General features: G+C 59.5%; 3 protein-coding genes across 4 annotated transcripts; all 3 read right to left on the bottom strand.

The window, feature by feature from the left end:
- Positions 1–3,020: 3,020 nt before the first annotated feature.
- Positions 3,021–4,061, bottom strand: GPR119 (G protein-coupled receptor 119). The gene has a single exon (XM_041484605.1). The coding sequence runs from the start codon at positions 4,059–4,061 to the stop codon at positions 3,021–3,023; it is 1,041 nt and encodes a 346-aa protein (XP_041340539.1).
- A 2,411-nt stretch (positions 4,062–6,472) lies between these two features.
- On the bottom strand, positions 6,473–13,772 carry SLC25A14 (solute carrier family 25 member 14). Of its 2 annotated transcripts, XM_041484619.1 has the most exons (10): positions 13,457–13,772; positions 13,218–13,365; positions 12,358–12,452; positions 11,215–11,304; positions 10,631–10,716; positions 9,708–9,803; positions 9,176–9,300; positions 7,934–8,069; positions 7,491–7,571; positions 6,473–6,896 (listed from the first exon to the last, which is right to left on the bottom strand). In XM_041484619.1, exons 1-10 carry the CDS (start codon positions 13,518–13,520, stop codon positions 6,855–6,857), a joined length of 963 nt encoding a protein of 320 aa, XP_041340553.1. In that variant the 5' UTR covers positions 13,521–13,772; the 3' UTR covers positions 6,473–6,854. The 2 variants fall into 2 exon arrangements, with proteins under 2 accessions (XP_041340553.1, XP_041340554.1); XM_041484620.1 differs by lacking the exon at positions 11,215–11,304 and having other exon boundaries at positions 13,457–13,767.
- A 190-nt stretch (positions 13,773–13,962) lies between these two features.
- Positions 13,963–16,274, bottom strand: RBMX2 (RNA binding motif protein X-linked 2; the record flags this gene model as incomplete). The annotated part of the gene is made up of 6 exons (XM_041484604.1): positions 13,963–14,800; positions 15,338–15,518; positions 15,619–15,748; positions 15,817–15,868; positions 15,948–16,063; positions 16,144–16,274. Coding segments are annotated over 6 exons (1,017 nt in total), but the record flags the coding sequence as incomplete, so codon positions are not given.
- Positions 16,275–16,283: the final 9 nt, after the last annotated feature.

Here is a 16,283-nt window from a genome sequence, read left to right as displayed (position 1 = left end):
CCCCAACCGCCGCTCGGCCTCTCCCGCTGAAACGGGGCGGGGCGGGGCGGGGCGGGGAAGACCCGCCCCTGCTCCCCGCAGTCAGGGTCCCGGGTCCCGGGTCCGAGTTCGGGTCCGCGCCCCCTGCACCCCGCACTCACCGGGGACCGGGACCATCCCACCGGGACCGGCCACACCCCTCCGGGACCGGGACCATTCCACCAGGGCCGGCCACACCCTCCCGGGACCGGGACCATCCCACTGGGACTGGTAACATCCCACCGAGACCGGGACCGTTCCACCAGGATCTGGACTATCCTACTAAGGACGGCCACACCGACTGGGGCCATCCCACCGGGATCGGGAACATCCCACCGGGAACATCCCACCGGGACAGGGCCGGCCCCGCAGCCGCGCCTCCGCTGCTGTCGCTCTCCTTTCCGCCTCCCCGATTCTGTGCTCGCCCCCCGCGCCGCTGCTGCTCCGTGGCCTCGGGCAGAGCGGCCCCCGGCTGCCCCCGGTGCCGCCCCGAGCCCCCGGTAGCGGAGCAGAGACCAGCCGGGCACAAGGGTGTTTATTCAGACAGGGCAGCAGTGGGACAGACGCGCTCCGTCCTTGCCGGTCCCGGTGTGGAGCAGGATGGCTCCATTCCCTCCCTCCATGGCCGCCCGTGCGCCCCGGTCCAGCCGCTCCCGCGAGCGGTGCTCGGTGCCGCGGTCACCGCAGGCTGGAGCGGGACAGCGGCAGGGGCTCTCTGGGATGAGGGATGGGAGCGGGCCTGGCCTCACAAGGAACGGCTGCCACTCCAGGTTACCCCCGCAGATCTGGAGATGTATCCAGGGATGGAGCCCCAGCTGTGCCAGCCTGTGAGCCCCCTCCAGCCACGGCTTGCAGAGGGAGGAGAGGGGTCAGTGCCAGAGTGAGATGCCCAGAAAGGGACGCTCCACTGCAGGGGGAGTTCTGCCTTCAGCTGCACCTTGTCCCCCACCTGCACAGTGTCACTGAATCTCAGAATGGTTTGAATTAGAACTTAAAGTGCGTCCCATTTCAACCCTCTGTCATGGGCACCTTCCACTATCCCAGGCTGCTCCAAGCCCCAGCCTGGCCTTGGACACTTCCAGGGATCCAGGGGCATCCCCAGCTGCTCTGGGCACCCTGTGCCAGGGCCTGCCCACCCTTCCAGGGAGCAATTCCTTCCCAATATCCCATCCAACCCTGCCCTCTGGCAGCAGGAAGCCATTCCCCCTTGTCCCATCACTTCAGACTCATGTTCAAGGTCCACATTCTCCATCTCTCTTGTAGGCTCCCTCCTAGTGCTGGAGGTGCCCCCTCTCCCATCCAAGGCACTGCAGTGTGTTCATGGCACCAAGCAGGCTGCCCGAGCCCTGATGCCACTTGGACAGGGCTCCTGCTCCTCACGCTGATTCAGACCTGCAGCCTGGCCGGTTCGGTGATGGACTCACGCAGCAGAGCTGGCACTCAGAAAGCTCGGGAAGCAGCTCAAGGCCCATGTCCAAAGTGTACCTGTTCCCGCTGGGACCTGCTGCAGGAACACGTTTGAGGGAAGCAGAGGCTCAGCGAGGTTGAGGATGATCAAAGCCACAGCCAGCAGAGCTCAGGCGTCACCAAGAACAGGCAGCAAATCCCCGGTGCAGGGAGATAATGGGCTGATCCCAGAGCTGAGTCAGCCTGCATCCACCCACCAGATCCCCCTGCAGCAGCTCCCGGAGCCAGCCTGCTCTGGGCAGCCCTCCCCCAGGTTCAGTTCCTCCAGCACAGCCAGGAACGGTGTCTGCCATGTGGGACCTGGTCCCAGGCCCTTCCCTGGCCAAGGGGGATGCCACATAGGGCTCTTGTTTGAGGTCTTCTTTAAAGACACTTTTATTTTTGCCTTTTTCTCTAGGATGGAGAAGACCTTAGCTTCATGGCAAGTTCCGGATGCAAGTGGATACAGCCCTGAGCCTTTGTGTCTGCTAGTGGGGCAAGGACACAGGTGGGAACAGCTGCTATTTCATGCAGAGCACCCTCATTTTCAGAGTAATGTACTTTTTTAGCAAATAAACCTCTTCTGAGGGAAGTTTTCTTGCCGTGTGGATGAAATGGAAACATTTTATGAGAAGCAATTAAGTACCACTTTAGCCTCCTGCAGGGGCAGCCATCTGGCCACTAGGGCAGAAGGGGGGCTCCCATGGGCAGAGTGGGTGTGCAGGGACCCTTCCAGTCACAAATCCTTGGTGGGACACAGCAGCTCTCCGTCGTTAGGATCTCTGAGGCAGCCAATCTTCCCTCTCCTTGTTCAGCCAGTTACTCATTGACTCACTTTACAGCCTGGGTAAACACTGACAGCAGTGCCCAGGCTGTGCCCCTGCCCTGGGTTACACCGTGCCCTACACAGGCATGGCCACTGCCAAGCCCTCTCTGTCCCCCACGTCCAAACCCACTCCCTCACCTCTACTCCATGTGGTCACAGCCCAAAGCAGGGATGGCCCTGTGTAGAACTGAGAGGTGGGTTTGATTAGGGAGGGGGAGTACCTGTGGTCCAGGAGATCTCGGGGATGTTCACAGCCTGCCCAGCCTCTGCTGCCAGGGCCAAGGGGATAGAGCCCTCCCTGTGCCCACACCTGCCCCAGGAACAGGGCGTTTGTTGCCCATAGAGCCAGTGTTGCCAGCTGGGGGGGGGGGGGGGGGGGGGGTGTGTCAGGGGGTGCACACCTGGCAGGGGAAGCTGGGTAGCAATGGGCGAAGGGTCTTTGCCTGCAGAGCGAGTGGGAGAGCTTGGTCCAGGAGACACGGGGCTGCTCCAGCAGAGGCTCTCCAGGGAACACCTGCAACCTGGGGTGCCTGGGGCTGGAGTGAAGCCGGCTGTGCTGGGGGCTGTGGGGTGGTGGGCAGGCTGGAATCCGGCCGTGATGGTTCCTGGGAATTAACATCCAGACTGCTCCCACCCATCTGTGACCTCCTTCACAGCTGGCAGGCCCTGAGTTCATGGCCACAATGCACGAGGGGAGCTGGAAAGGCAGAGACAGCCACTCCTTTCCAAGTCAGTCCTGGAGCTCCAGGCAGGACACAGCAGGAGGAGCCTTGGTGTCTCTGCCAGGGAAACAGCGGCCATTGCCCAGGTGGAGCAGGACCCTCCTCTTCACACCTGCAGCCAGCTGGGAGACCTGGAGCTGCACGTCCCTCTGCCAGTAGGAATAGAGCAGCGGGTTCAGGAGGGAGTTGCCCAGCCCCAGCAGCCAGAGGAAGTTCTCAATGACTTTGTAGGGGAAGCACTCAGGGCAGGCCAACTGCACAACGCTGGCGATGAAGAAGGGCAGCCAGGAGAGGGTGAAGCACCCGATGAGCACGGCCACCGTGCGCATGGCCTTCATGTCACCGGTGGCACGGGGTGGGACACAGCCCCCACCCAGCCCCGCCTGCTCCACCTCCTGGATGTGCTGCACGTGCACCGAGGCGATTTTCAGCATGTCACAGTAGAGGTAGAGGAAGAGGAAGAGTGTGGGGAAGAAGCCGAGGCAGAACATAGTGAGCATGTAGGAAGGCTGGAAGACGTTGAAGAAGGAGCATTTCCAGTGGTTGGAGATCCTCTGGAAGTGGGGGATGAAGACCGGGAGAAAGCCAACGATGGCAGCAAACAGCCAGAGCCCCACCAAGCACAGTCCAACCCGCAGGCCTGTCACCAGCTGGAAATAGTGGAAAGGCTTCCGGATCGCCAGGTGCCTGTCACATGCAACCAGGGTCAGGGACAGGATGGAGGCAGCACAGGAAGAGGTCACAAAAGCCATTCTCAGGATGCAAAAGTTCTGGGAAGGATGAAAAGGCTGGGAAAGCTCATCCATGGCCAGGCCCATGACTGTGAAGCCAACCATGGCATCCGCCAAGGCAAGATTGAGGACAAAACAGAGCCCCTTGGAGCCGCTCTTCCGGATGTGGCAGAGCAGGACAATGGCCACCGGCACGTTGGCAGCGATGATGAGTGAGGCCAGCACGGCGAGGATGGCTCCCAGGGCCCAGCTGGCCGTGGTTGCCTCACGTGAGACACACCACAGGGATGCTGCATCCCCAACACAATTCCCAGCCATCACTCACCTGGGGCCTCTCAGCAGATGCAACCTGGCAGCAGGCACAGCCCCTCGATCTCCGGGGAGCAGCAGGAGCCTGGGGAGCACGGCTGTCTCTGGGGGAAGCAGAGCTCTGCCAGCAGCTGTCTGTGGAAGGGACTGCTGGACTCGCTGCTGTGCCCGCGGAGGTCCCTCCCCTCCAGCCACGTTTCCAGACAACCCTGGAGCAGGGGGTGAGCAAGGAGCACCTGGGCAGGAAGCTGCCACGGTGGCACATGGGGGGGTGGCTGTCCCCCCCCAGGCACCAGAGGCTGGAGCAGAGCAGTGCCTGCTCAGACTCAGGGGCTGGGAATAGGGACAAGCACAGAGAGTTCCCAAAGTCCAGCACAGCTCGTGGGGCTCCTGGGGGTCACTGCCAGACCCAGGACAGCTTCTTGCTGCTGGGACCAAGGGAACACCACTGACACCCTGCTGGAACAGCAGCCCTGAAGGCGACCTGGTTACAATGGGGAAAAGTACTGACAAGGGATGTGGGCTCAAACAGATGGACAAACATCTGCCAGCCTGGAACAGCAGCATTCACAGCTGGGAACCTGCAGTGCCCTTGGCAAGCACAACAGGGAGCCCAGGGTATCCTTGGAGAGGCTGCAACCAAAGAATTGCTGGAACCTGCAGGGCAAAAAACCACCACAACCTGCAGAGGGGCCTTGGATCCAGGTAGAAGGCAGCCATGGCCCTCTGAGAGCTGGTGTCTTCTGCCCACTCATGGATCCATGCAGAAGTAACTGGCTGCTGCCCCAAAGAGCCTCTCCCTGTCCTGGAGCTCCCCCTGCACAGCCCTTCAGATCCCCAGGAACACCAGGCTCGCTCCAGGCCCCATGACACAGATCATATCCAAAGGGAGACCTTGTCCATCATTGACTGACCTCAGTCCTGCAGGAGTTTGATGAACTTTGCCGTGATACTTCCAGTGAGATCTATGTAAGTGCTACTAACAGTAAAAAATAATGATTCTATGTACACACTCCCTCACTTTGCTAGTCGTGAGTGTATTTACCCAATAGTAACTTGTAACAAAGAAATTCATGAAAGCAAAGCCTCAGCATCCTTGTGCTACAGAATCCCACAACACCCCTTACACCTCCCGGGGGGATTGACCTTCACAGGGTCTGACAGTGATGGCTCCGGCCCCTACACAGTGTCACAAGCCTCTTCTGCCTCACGAGCTGGAAAAATCCGAGCTGCCAGGAAATGGGCAGGACTGAGTGTCTGTCTGTCAAACAGTGACTGGGGAGAGGGCGGGTGGGGCGGGAAGGGCACTGCCAGGGGGCAGGGGCTCGGGAATGGGGGCAGCTGCGGCCGCAGGACCCTCCGTAACACCCGGGCTCTGCACTGCCACGGAAGGGTTGTGGTGGCCTTACACATCCTCTACTTCTGTTTGCTCAGGAAGACATCTGGGGAGACTTTGCCCTGATGTTGGAGAGAGTCCAAACCCTCGAAATGAGATCAAGGGCAAGGGAGAAGTGGCAGGGCAGTGAGGAGCAAGTACAGGCTGAAGCCAGTGCCTCCCTCTCCTGCTCTACTGTCATTTTTAGCTTTCACGTATCAGGAGGACGTGTATTTCTACCTTAAACACCTGAGGAGGGCTGACTGGTTCCCATGGAGCCTTCCATGTTGGAGTTCCACCCCCGGAGCTTCCTGTGTGTGCAGGAGCAGGTTCCCACACAGTGCCTGGCACAGCCTGCTGAGCTGGGCCCGCACAGAGAGCCCTGCTCAAGGCAGGATTTCAGCCCAAGCGCTCAGGGGAGTCACCTTCCCTTCCCCTGCAGTTTCTACAGGCAGCTCTGACTTTGTAACACCAATTCCCTCCCATTCTTGCCAGTGGGATTTGGCTGAACGTTCCTTGTAGGACTTGCACAGAAACTCAGCTCACAGCAGGCTCAGCCAGGACATACTCCTGTGTCACCAGGGACCTTCATCCAAACCAAAGCCACCCCACAAGAGGAAAGGGAGCAGGATCATAAAAACCATTTGCTTTGGTTATTTTTTAATGTTTATAGCCATAAACATTAAAAATAACCAAAAATCAGAAGAGGATGACCAAAATATCCTGCTCAGCACCAGAATCACCATTTTCAAGTGCTGAGCTCACCTCTAAAGCACAGAACCTGGCTTTACAAATGATTTAAGCAAAAACAGTGTAATAATAAGCAAGAATTTAAGAGACTGAGGTTTCGCAAAATTGAGCTGAGAGGGCAACAGGGTCATTTTCTGATACTAACAAATTTGGGTTTAGAAATATCTCTACTGAAATGAATCCTACAGATTCATTGGAGAATAAAGGGGTCTATAGCATGATGAAAACCACGCTGCTGTGCTCTCCAAGGGCAGACACCCCTGCAGTGAATAAGCACAGACCCAAACTCAAGCTATCCAGTCAATAAATAATTTAATGAAGTGACAAGTTCTGCAAGAAACATGATGACAATGGCACCTTCACAGGCCCCGCCCCACGGGCACGGGAGGAGACCCACACCTGCAAGCCACGAGCCACAGTGCCCCAAAGGCCACTGGAACACACAGATCTTCATAGAAGATATTCCTGCAGGCTCAGGCACACAGACACCTCCGGGTGGGAAACATGCGGCCCCCGCCTGTGCCAGGCAGCTCGTGCTCCAGGGACCGTGCATGTGGGGAGAGCCCAGCCCACAGGGACCAAACACCACGACATGGGGACAGTGGGATGAAGAGGGAGGTGGCAGCACAGCTCTGCTGCCAGCCCCGAGGATGACTCTGGTGAGATGAAGGCAGCTCTCAGAAGGGGAGGCGCTTCAACTGCTCATACGTGATAAAAAACTGAAGGGAACGTCAAGGAATTGGGACAGATGTGAGGCAGCTGCCTGGCAGGGTGGGCACAGCGTTCAGCTGGGCTGGACACCCATCCAGGGAGCTCCTTAAACCCACCTATGGAGCTCCTTGTCCAGGCAGCACAACCTGACCTGCCCAGGTGGAACAGAGATGGGGCACAGGTGCTGCCAAGAGTGGAGAGACGGACCCAGAGCAAACCCAGCCTTGCCCAGACCTCTGGGAAAGGGAAGCGGCTCCAAGCCCAGACTGGGAGCTCTTTACAGCGAACTCCCCACCCAGTTTCAGCAGGCAGAATGCTCTGGCTCAGCACACAGCAGCGCTGGTCCTGCACAGTCAGCACCTGCCTCAGCAGCAGAATGTTCCCCATGATTCCCTCTCAAACAGGAGCTCATCCAGGAATCTCCTGCAGCCCAGGCCACGCAAGGTCTCAGCCAAGCCCTCAGAGGCTCTACAGGAACCATCAGCAGTGCCCATTAGGGTCCCCAGTGCAACCTATCGGGGTGTCAGCTCTGCCCTGCCCTTCCCAGCGGGGTTCTCCCCTTGTCCCACTCCACCACCTCCCAGCAGCATAGGGAAGGATACAATGATATTCCAGGGACCCAGACGAAGCCAGTTGGGCCAGAAGCCTTTGTAGAGTGCAAAGAAGCCCTCACTCTTCCATGTCTGGGAGGAGAGACAAATGGATGAGGAGACACACCAGGCCCAGGCCCTGCCACCTCCCTCCCCAGTGCCACGTGTGTGCCACTGGTCCTGCCCAGCAGCTGCAGGGAGCAGACAGGCCCGTGCAAGTGTGTGCAGCATCACTTACAGTCTGTGAACCCTGCTACCTGCATCATGGCCTGAACTTTGTCCCAGGAGGCTGGGAGGAGGCTGAGGCCGACAGTGGCCTCAGGAAAGTGACTCTGGGCCTCTCCCACCTCAGTGATGACGCACTGTGTCACTGCAGGATCTCACTGCTCCCATCAGTGTGGTGCTGAGACCTGGCCAGCCTCCCAGGACAGGGGTGTGCCCACCTGCCCCCTCACCTTGATGAGGCCATCCAGAGTGCCCTTGTAGAGCTCGGTGCTGCCCACGATCGCGCGCTGGTTCATCATCCGCGTCCGCACCACGTCCACGGGGTTGGAGGCGATGGCTCCCGCCAGCCCGCACGTGAAGCTGGAACTGCACACACCAAATCAGGGCAGGGACAGCCCTGGGCACGGCCACTCCCGCTCAGACATACACAAAATACCTTCCACTGGACTTCAGCAAAGGCATTTAGCAATGAACATGAGGTGCACTACCTGCTCCTAGCTGGAAAAGGGGCAGTGTGGGGCTGCCACAGGACCCTGTGGAGCTCAGGGGAGGGAAATGCTCAGTTCAGCTAACCCAGACCCTCACCTGAGCCCACAGCTGGTTCCACAGGACACTGGCAGCCCCGCAAGGGTCCCAGGTGCTGCCCAGGTGACACAGATGTGAAGGCACCCCCTGGGAGTGCACATCCTTCCCACCAGAGTAAACATTTCTTCGGGAAGGAGGGAGGAAGAACAAAGACACCAGAAAGGACCACAGAGCTGCCAGTCTTCCCCTCCACAGAGAGTCTAGTGTTCCTCACCCCAGCTGGCAAAGCCAATGGAAGCATTGCAGCATTTGCAACATGGAGGTGAAAAAGGATTCCAATGTTCTCCGCCAGCCCTGCCCAGAGCAGGCTGACTGCAACACTGACTGACTGCTCTGGGTCCTACCAGCTTTGTGCTTGCTCCTCTCTCAAGGCTCTTCCAGCAGTGGCTGCAAGATGACAGGGTCTGGACAGATGAGGACTAGGGATTAGAGCAGCTTTTGAGGGATTGTTACACATAGCTACACACATGGATCTCCTGCCTGGCTCATACTAGGGCACAGATGTGGGGCAACATTTCTGTCATTAGCCAGCTGAAACCAAGCTGGCATTTCATGTCACCAAAGGATTTCTGCCAGGTCCTTCCCCAAGGAGGTCTCTGGGAGGTGGGGATGGATTAGTGGTGGCCTTCGCAGTGCTGGGGGAACGGTTGGACTCAATGGTCTTGGAGGTCTTATCCAACCCTAATGATTACACACCTGCTGCTAACTCTGAACTGTTCCAGCTGACAGAGCAGGTCCTTTGGAAGTACTAACCCTGCTCCAGATCCTCTGGAAGCACTAACCTGCTCCCTGCAGCTCCAGAGCCCTCACTCCACAAATGGTCTTTCCCCAGCCCCACCTGGCTCCTCTGCCTCACACAGCCCCCCAAGCCTGCAGCAGGTACTCACACAAAGTGGGCAAAGATGGTGTCCCCCATGAGGCCTGACAGGATCAGATGCTTCTTGGTGATGTCGTAGACTGGCAGCTCCACCCCCACCACGATGGCCGCTCGCTGGGCCGTGGGGACAACACCCTGTGCAGTACGGACACTGTCACCAACTGCAGCCACATCCCCCAGCTCCTCGCAGGGCCTTCTCCTGACAGCCTTCCCTGTACCCTCCCTGCAAGCACACCACCTGCCTCCCAGCTTTGCTTCAAAGCCAAGGAGGATGTCTCCACTCTGGCAGCGTTATTCCAGCTGGATTAACTCCACACTGCTTCCCTGCTCCCAGCACCAGCACGCGGGAACTAGGCTGTCACCCCCTCACCTCCTGCACCAATTTCAACACCAGAAAAGATTCTGCCTCACAAGAGCAGCAGTTTAAGGGGCTAGGAGGGGCTCCAGCTGCTCCTTGCTACAGAACAGCAGGAGAGCACCTGCTTCCCAAAGATTTTTCTTAGTTCTGCTGCTGCTGGGGGATTCTAGGAGTTGGTGCTCACCCTCCAGAGGCCTCGGGTACCTTCCTGCTGGTAGATGTCAATGAAGCTGCCAATCATCCCACCCTGGAACAAGCTGCCCTGAGCCTGCATTCGGATCTGAAAGAAAGGGAAGAGTCAGCAAGCGGACGTCAACACCTGCCCTGACACCAGCACTTGCCCACAGGAAAAGGACACCAGGGACAGCAGCTCCATGGAACTCCTGGGAGAAAGAACAGAGCAGCTCACAGCACACACTGTTCTCCACGTCCCTCTCCCTGCAAACCACAAGGACAAGGATGGCAGCAGGCAGGGGGCAGGGGCAGCAGCAAGGTGGGGGCACAGGAACATGAGGAACAAGGCCTTCCCCCTGAAAGCAATCCCAGAAGGGGAATCTACACAGGGAGAAGAGTGGGGAAGTTCTACAGGCTCTCTCTGCCCAGAGCAGGGCTACCCTGAGCCCAGGGCACCAGACAGTCCCCACTGGGCTGTGCTCACTCCATGTAACAGGCAGGCCCTTGGGGCAGTGCCAGCACCATGACCAAGGGGACAGGAGCAGCTGGCTCACCTGACTCAGGTTGGGTAACACAGCTCCCACCCCTCACCAGTACAAATGTCATGATCCTTGTTGCCCAGAGAAGCTGTGGCTGCTCCATCCCTGGAAATGTTCCAGGCCAAGTTGGACAGGGTTTGGAGGAACCTGGTCTAGTGGGAGGTGTCCCTGCCCGTGGCAGGAGGTGGAAGGAGATGGTTTTTCATGTCCATCCCAACCTAAACCATCCCAGGATTCTGTGGTCTTTAAGATCTGTGGTTTTAACTATCTATTAATGACCATGGGCTTTGGCCCCCATTCATTAAAAAAAACCCAAACAAGCAGAACTGGTGGCTCAGGGAGCACTGAGCTGCTCCTCCCATGGGTCCCACAGCCAGCCAGGAGCAGCCCTTACCTTCAGCACATCTGTGGGATTGGCCAGCGCAGAGGAGATGACCCCCGAGACCACCCCACAGATCACATTGATGAGCAACGTTTCATCTGCAACCAAGGAAAGAAGGACAGACCCTCACTGCAGGGGACACAGTAGGAGGGAACAAGGGCTGGGTAGAGCAGCTCAGTTCTCAAATCAGATGGTGAAGCTGCAGGAGCAGGGCCTGGGCAGGTGCCACAGCCCGTGACAGGTCTGTCCCCACACCTGTCAGGGACAGAAGGTGGCAGCTGAAACACTCAGCAATGCACTCTCAGAGGGTCTGACTGATGAGAAGGAAAATCCTGGGACATGTGAAAATTGTGAACAATTATCTGAGATTTCTTGTTGCAGGGATGAGCCAGGACAGAGGCAGACAGAGAGGGACAACCCAGTGTTTCCCCAGGCCCCCTGAATTTGCCTACACGCAGCCACTTGGAGCCAGCTGAGAACTGAGAACAGGCAGGGAGTTAGATGTGATTAGTGCCAGGGAATAACCCCAGATTCCAGGCCCAGTGTTAGGATGATGGTTACATTGGGAAAACACACAGGCCCTTGCTGGTACTGACCACGACACTTCCCAGAGGACACCAGGCCACTGGCTGCCCCAGGCCTGTAGGGAGACAAACATCCAGGCATGGAGCTCACAGCTGAAAAGGCTGGAACAGCGAGGGGGGTGTGGGGACTGTGTACACAGACAGAACCACACAGGGAGAGGTCTTACTAAAGCAGGACAGCAGCCCTGAATGGACCTCTAGAGTCACAGAATCTCCTGAGATGGAAGGGTTCCACAAAGATCATCCAGTCCAACTCCTGATCCGGCACAGATCCCCAACAATCCCACCCCGTGCCTGGGATTGCTGTCCAAATGCTCCTGGAGCTCTGGCAACCTTGGGGCAGTGCCCCAGCACCCTCTTGGGGAAAAAAACCTTCTCCTGATACCAACCTAACCCTCCCCTGACACAGCTTCATATAGTATGGCCCATCCCGCTTTCCCAGGCTGGAACAGTGTTACCACATTCCCTCACATCACAGCAGGTATGGAAACCTCACCTGCAGATCTCGGTGCTCCCTCAGGGAACATCCACCAGACTCTTGCTGCTCCACTCTCCAGGCAGGAGCTGCAGAGGGCACAGGTCAAGGGCACTGGTGGAACCTCACCTTTACAGTCAGGGCCAAAGCCAGAGAGCTGGACTGCACAATTCCTATCCAGAACATGCCTGGCTGTGCCAGGTGAGGCTCAGGTTGGACATCAGGAGGAATTTCTTCACGGAAAGGGTGGACAGGCATTGGCAGGGGCTGCCCAGGGAGATCTGGAATCCCCATCCCTGGAGGCGTCCAAGGAAGGACTGGAGGTGGCACTCAGCGCTCTCGGCTGGGGACAAGGTGGGGATCAGACACAGGTTGGACGTCTTTTCCAACCCAAAGGATTCTGTGATTCTCCTATGATTTTGTGAAAGGAAGGAAGCTGGCTGAAAGGAGATGTTTGGGTAGGAACCACAGGCAGTGCAGAGCACAGTGAGGTTCCAATCAGGACTGAATCCAATCCTTGCTCTCACTGACAAACAAAACCACAGCACCCAGTAATAGAGCTCCATTCCTGTGGGAATCTTGGGGTGGAAAGGACAGAGCAAGGAATGAGCAAAACACACAGCCCGGAGTGTGAGGTGGGGGAGCTGGGAGGTGCTCGCGCTGCCCTTCCCAACACCGACCTTCCATGCGATCCACAAAGAGCCGCTTCAGGCTCTGGTAGATCCCGATCTTGATAGTGCCATAGGACGCCTGTCTCAGCAGTGCCGGGGCGATCCTGAGGGGGAACGGACCCTGAGCATCCCTGTGGGCTAGCCCGGGCCACTCCCCCACCCGTCCTCAATCTGCGGGGGCCAGGCACGACCCCGCTGGGGCTCCGAAGAATGCAGCTCTGCCCGGGTTATCCGGGATTGCCCCACACACCCCCGTGCCAGGAGATGGCACCCACGCAGCCCTGGCCCTGGGAACACCAGGGGACTCCGCTCAGGGGGACAAGGCAGGGAGAGCTCCAGGGGGTCACAGCAGCATACAGGAAATGGGGAGCCGGGATGGGCAGAGAGCAAGGGAGTGGAGGGATGCCGTGACAGAAGGTGGAAGAGGGGGCCCGGGCTGGGGACGGGGTGCCCGGACAGAGGTAGGGCAGGGCTGGGGTGGGCAGAGGGGAAGAACCCGGGATGTGGGGGAGACCCGGGGAAGGCAGGGGGAGATGTCGGGGGCTGGGAGAGGTCCCTGGGGTGGGTATTGGGAGGGCCTGGGGTGGGCGGAGGGAGATGTCGGGATGGAGGGGGAACCTGGGACGAGCATGACAGACAGGGCAATGCTGCAGCCGAAGAGGGAGCCCAGCACAGGCGGTGGGAGCTCCTGAGCCAGAGGGGAAGGACCCGGGGCAGGCGCCGGGGAGGCCCGGGGGAGTGCAAGGAGGCGCCGGGCCGGGTGGACAACCCGTGGCAGACGGGTAGGCGTCCCGGTATGGACGGAGGGGGCCCCGGGAGAAGCGGCACCCGCTGCCGATGGGCCCCGGCGGGCCCGGCCCGGTACTCACCCCGAGTACAGGGCCCGTCCGCCCTCCTCGCGGCAGATGCGGAAGAGCGCGTGGAACATGCCCCGGTACCGCACCTCGCGGAACCGCGCGTCGGCGCTCTGCCCCTGCACCTGCAGCCGCGTCTTGGTGAGGTCCACGGGGAACGTGCCTGCGGGGAGAGCGGGGACACCGGCCTCAGCGCCCGCCGGTACATGTGCCGGTCCCGCCCGTCCCGGTCCCGCCCGGCCCCTGCGCCTCACCGAACTCGGCCACGATGGAGGCGAGCCCGCCATACACGAAGGGTTTCCAGTTGAGCGCGGACATCGCATGGCGGGCGGACACCGCCGCGCGCGCCGCCGCCACCGGGCCGGGACCGGAACCGGAACCGCGGCCGGAACCGGGCTCTTCACCGCCGTGCCGCGCGTGCCCCCTGCCGGCCCCGGCGGCACCGCGCCGGGACGGTGGAAGCCGCAGGGGCTGCTCTCACCCCAACCTCGCCGCACGCCCCTCGGCTGTCGCGGAGCGATCCCGGCTGCTCCGGGGAGGAAATTCCCCCTTGCGCCTAGAACCGGCACGGACCCGACTGGAGGGATTACTCGTTATAGGAACCAAATCCAGCTAAAGCCCCTCCCTTGTCCACCCTGCGAATCCCACGCTCCATCCCTCCCGGTTTTCCAGCCAAATAAGCCTAAAATAAGCGTAAGAAAAACAGGTGACGTCTCCTTCCTGGCCCCCAGACAGGAACACTGCTCCCGGGACCAGCTTCTCCCTAACAGGAACTTTTATTAAGAAACCTTTAAACAAATCCACGATAAATCACCCCAACACAGCGGTGCAGCGCTATGGATACATCATGGAATCCAGAAGATGCTGGGTGGGCACAGGGCCCAAACCCGGCCCATGAGGACAGACAGGACACCCAGCAACCTCTACACCCAGTGCAAGGGGACACGGCCCCAAGGGAGTTATGGAAGGGGAGCGTCCTGCTGCTCCCAGCCTTCACTGCTTGACACCCTCCTCAGTTGAAGGACAAACCCCTGTCCCAGCCAACAGCACAGGCAGCGTGGAGAGCCCTGGCCGTGGGATGAGAGGCAAGGGGAAGCTCGCAGGTGAAAGGTCCAGCCATGGCATCCCAGGAGCTTGGAGCAGGTTTGGGCAGGCTCAGAGCCTCCCTCACCCTAAATGCTCACCCAGGGCTCAGCAGCGACCAGAGTCTCTGCCAGAGCCCCGCTCCCTGTGCCTGGAATGGGGCTCCCGAGATCTGCCTCCCCTGGGAGACGCGTCATGCCGGCTGCTGTGCCCATCGCCCCTCCTGCCAGCCTCCTCCCTCTTCTCCCGCTCATCCCAGGAGCTGCTCTGGCCCCTTTGCTCGCGGCAGTTCTTGTCCCCCCGGCTGTCCGAGTGCCGCTGGTGCCGCCGCTGCTCCTCATCCCGCTGCGTCCTGCTCCCGGCGTTCCTGTCGGTGCTCCCGCCGGCATAGCGCTCGTACCCAGGGTCCTCCTTCTCCTTCTTGATCTTGATCCTGGGATGCGGCTCCTCCGTGCTCACCCGCTTCCCAGCTTGTGGGCTCGACTTTGACCGTTCTGCTCTGCTCCGCTGCTTCTCTGGAATTAGGGTTCACATTTTGGGATGGACCAAACTCCAGGAGCAGCTTGCTCCCCATGGTTCCCCTGGCATCATCCCAACTCATCTTCCACTAGAAATTCTCCCCCTCCACCCAATTTCCCAGCCTGCTTCCCCCTCAGGGAGATCCCAGTTCACTTCCAATCACAACTTTTTCTCATCCAGCTGCAGCCACCCCACTTTTAACATTCATATCATGTTCTTCCCAGCAACGCTGGGCATTTCCACACCACTTGGAATGCTGAAAACTTCCAACTTCCCTTTCATTCCCTTTCCTCAGTAATACTGTGATCCACTTTGTGGAAATTACCTCTCCAGACCTGTGGACTCTTCCCTCATGGCTCTCCTTCTCCCTGATTTTTGAGCATCTCCTCAGCACTCTGTAGCAACACCTTATTCCCACCCTCATTTTGTCCCCTTTTTTGTTCCTCCAACCTTCTCTCCATGCAGACTCCAGCCCCCAAACCCTACCATGGGCACGCCCACCTGGGATCCAGCCTGTCAGGAACACTCTTTACCTTTCTGCTTTTTCACGGGCACATCCTCATCCTCAGACGCCGAGTCAGAAGAGGTGTGAGGTGGCGTTTTGACCCCGCAGCCCTTGGCATGGAGGGCTCTAGTCACGTCATCCCAGTCCTCAGACTCCTTCGGGGGGCGGTAGTTGGCCACGTGGTCCACGCGGATGGTCCGTCCCTTGATCTGCGGGGCCGGGCTGTCACCGCCAGCTCCCAGCTCCCAGGGTCGCTGCCGACGTGAGGGAGCACTCAGGGAGCCATGGCAGCACCTGAGCTCCACTCACCTTGATCCCATTGAAGTTATCCACAGCCAGGATGGTGCTTCTCTGGTCCTCATAGCACAGGAAGCAGAAGCCCTTGGACTTCCCGGTCTTCTTGTCCCGCACGAGGTTGATGTTGACGATCTCGCCGTACCTGTGACACACACACCGTCAGCACCGCGGCAGCGCCCGCGGCGGCGGGGCCGGGGCTGCGGCACTTACTGCGAGAACACGCAGATGACATCACCCTCGGTCAGCGCGTAGTGCAGCCCGCCTGCGGGGAGAGGGGAGGGAAGGAACGGGTCAACAGCACCGGTACCGACACCGGCCCCCGCCCCTAGCCCCGTCCATACCCACAAAGATCCAAGCGCTGTCTTTGTACTCCGCGTGCCACGACACCGCCTCCTGCACGCCCAGCTCCGCCTCCCGCGCGTTCAGCTCATTAATCAGCTTCACCTTCGTCAGGGGGCTGCGGGCGAAGCACCATCAGCACCGGCACCGGCGGGACACGGCCGAACCCGGCCTTCGCCCGCACCCCCCCACACCTACTTCATGGCGGCGGCAGCGCGCACTGCGCCTGCGCGCGGCAGCGCCCCGCCCCGAGCCGAGACGGACGTAAGCGATAGCAGCCGAGTCGACCGATTATAGCCGAGTGGGGCCGAGTCCGGCCGATTGTAACCGAGTCAGGG

This window comes from Pyrgilauda ruficollis, unplaced genomic scaffold (assembly GCF_017590135.1).
Source record: "Pyrgilauda ruficollis isolate IOZ18807 unplaced genomic scaffold, ASM1759013v1 scaffold67, whole genome shotgun sequence".
Taxonomy (NCBI): domain Eukaryota; kingdom Metazoa; phylum Chordata; class Aves; order Passeriformes; family Passeridae; genus Pyrgilauda; species Pyrgilauda ruficollis.
The sequence above is the reverse complement of the archived record's forward strand: the minus strand, read 5'-3'. Positions and strand labels throughout refer to the sequence as shown.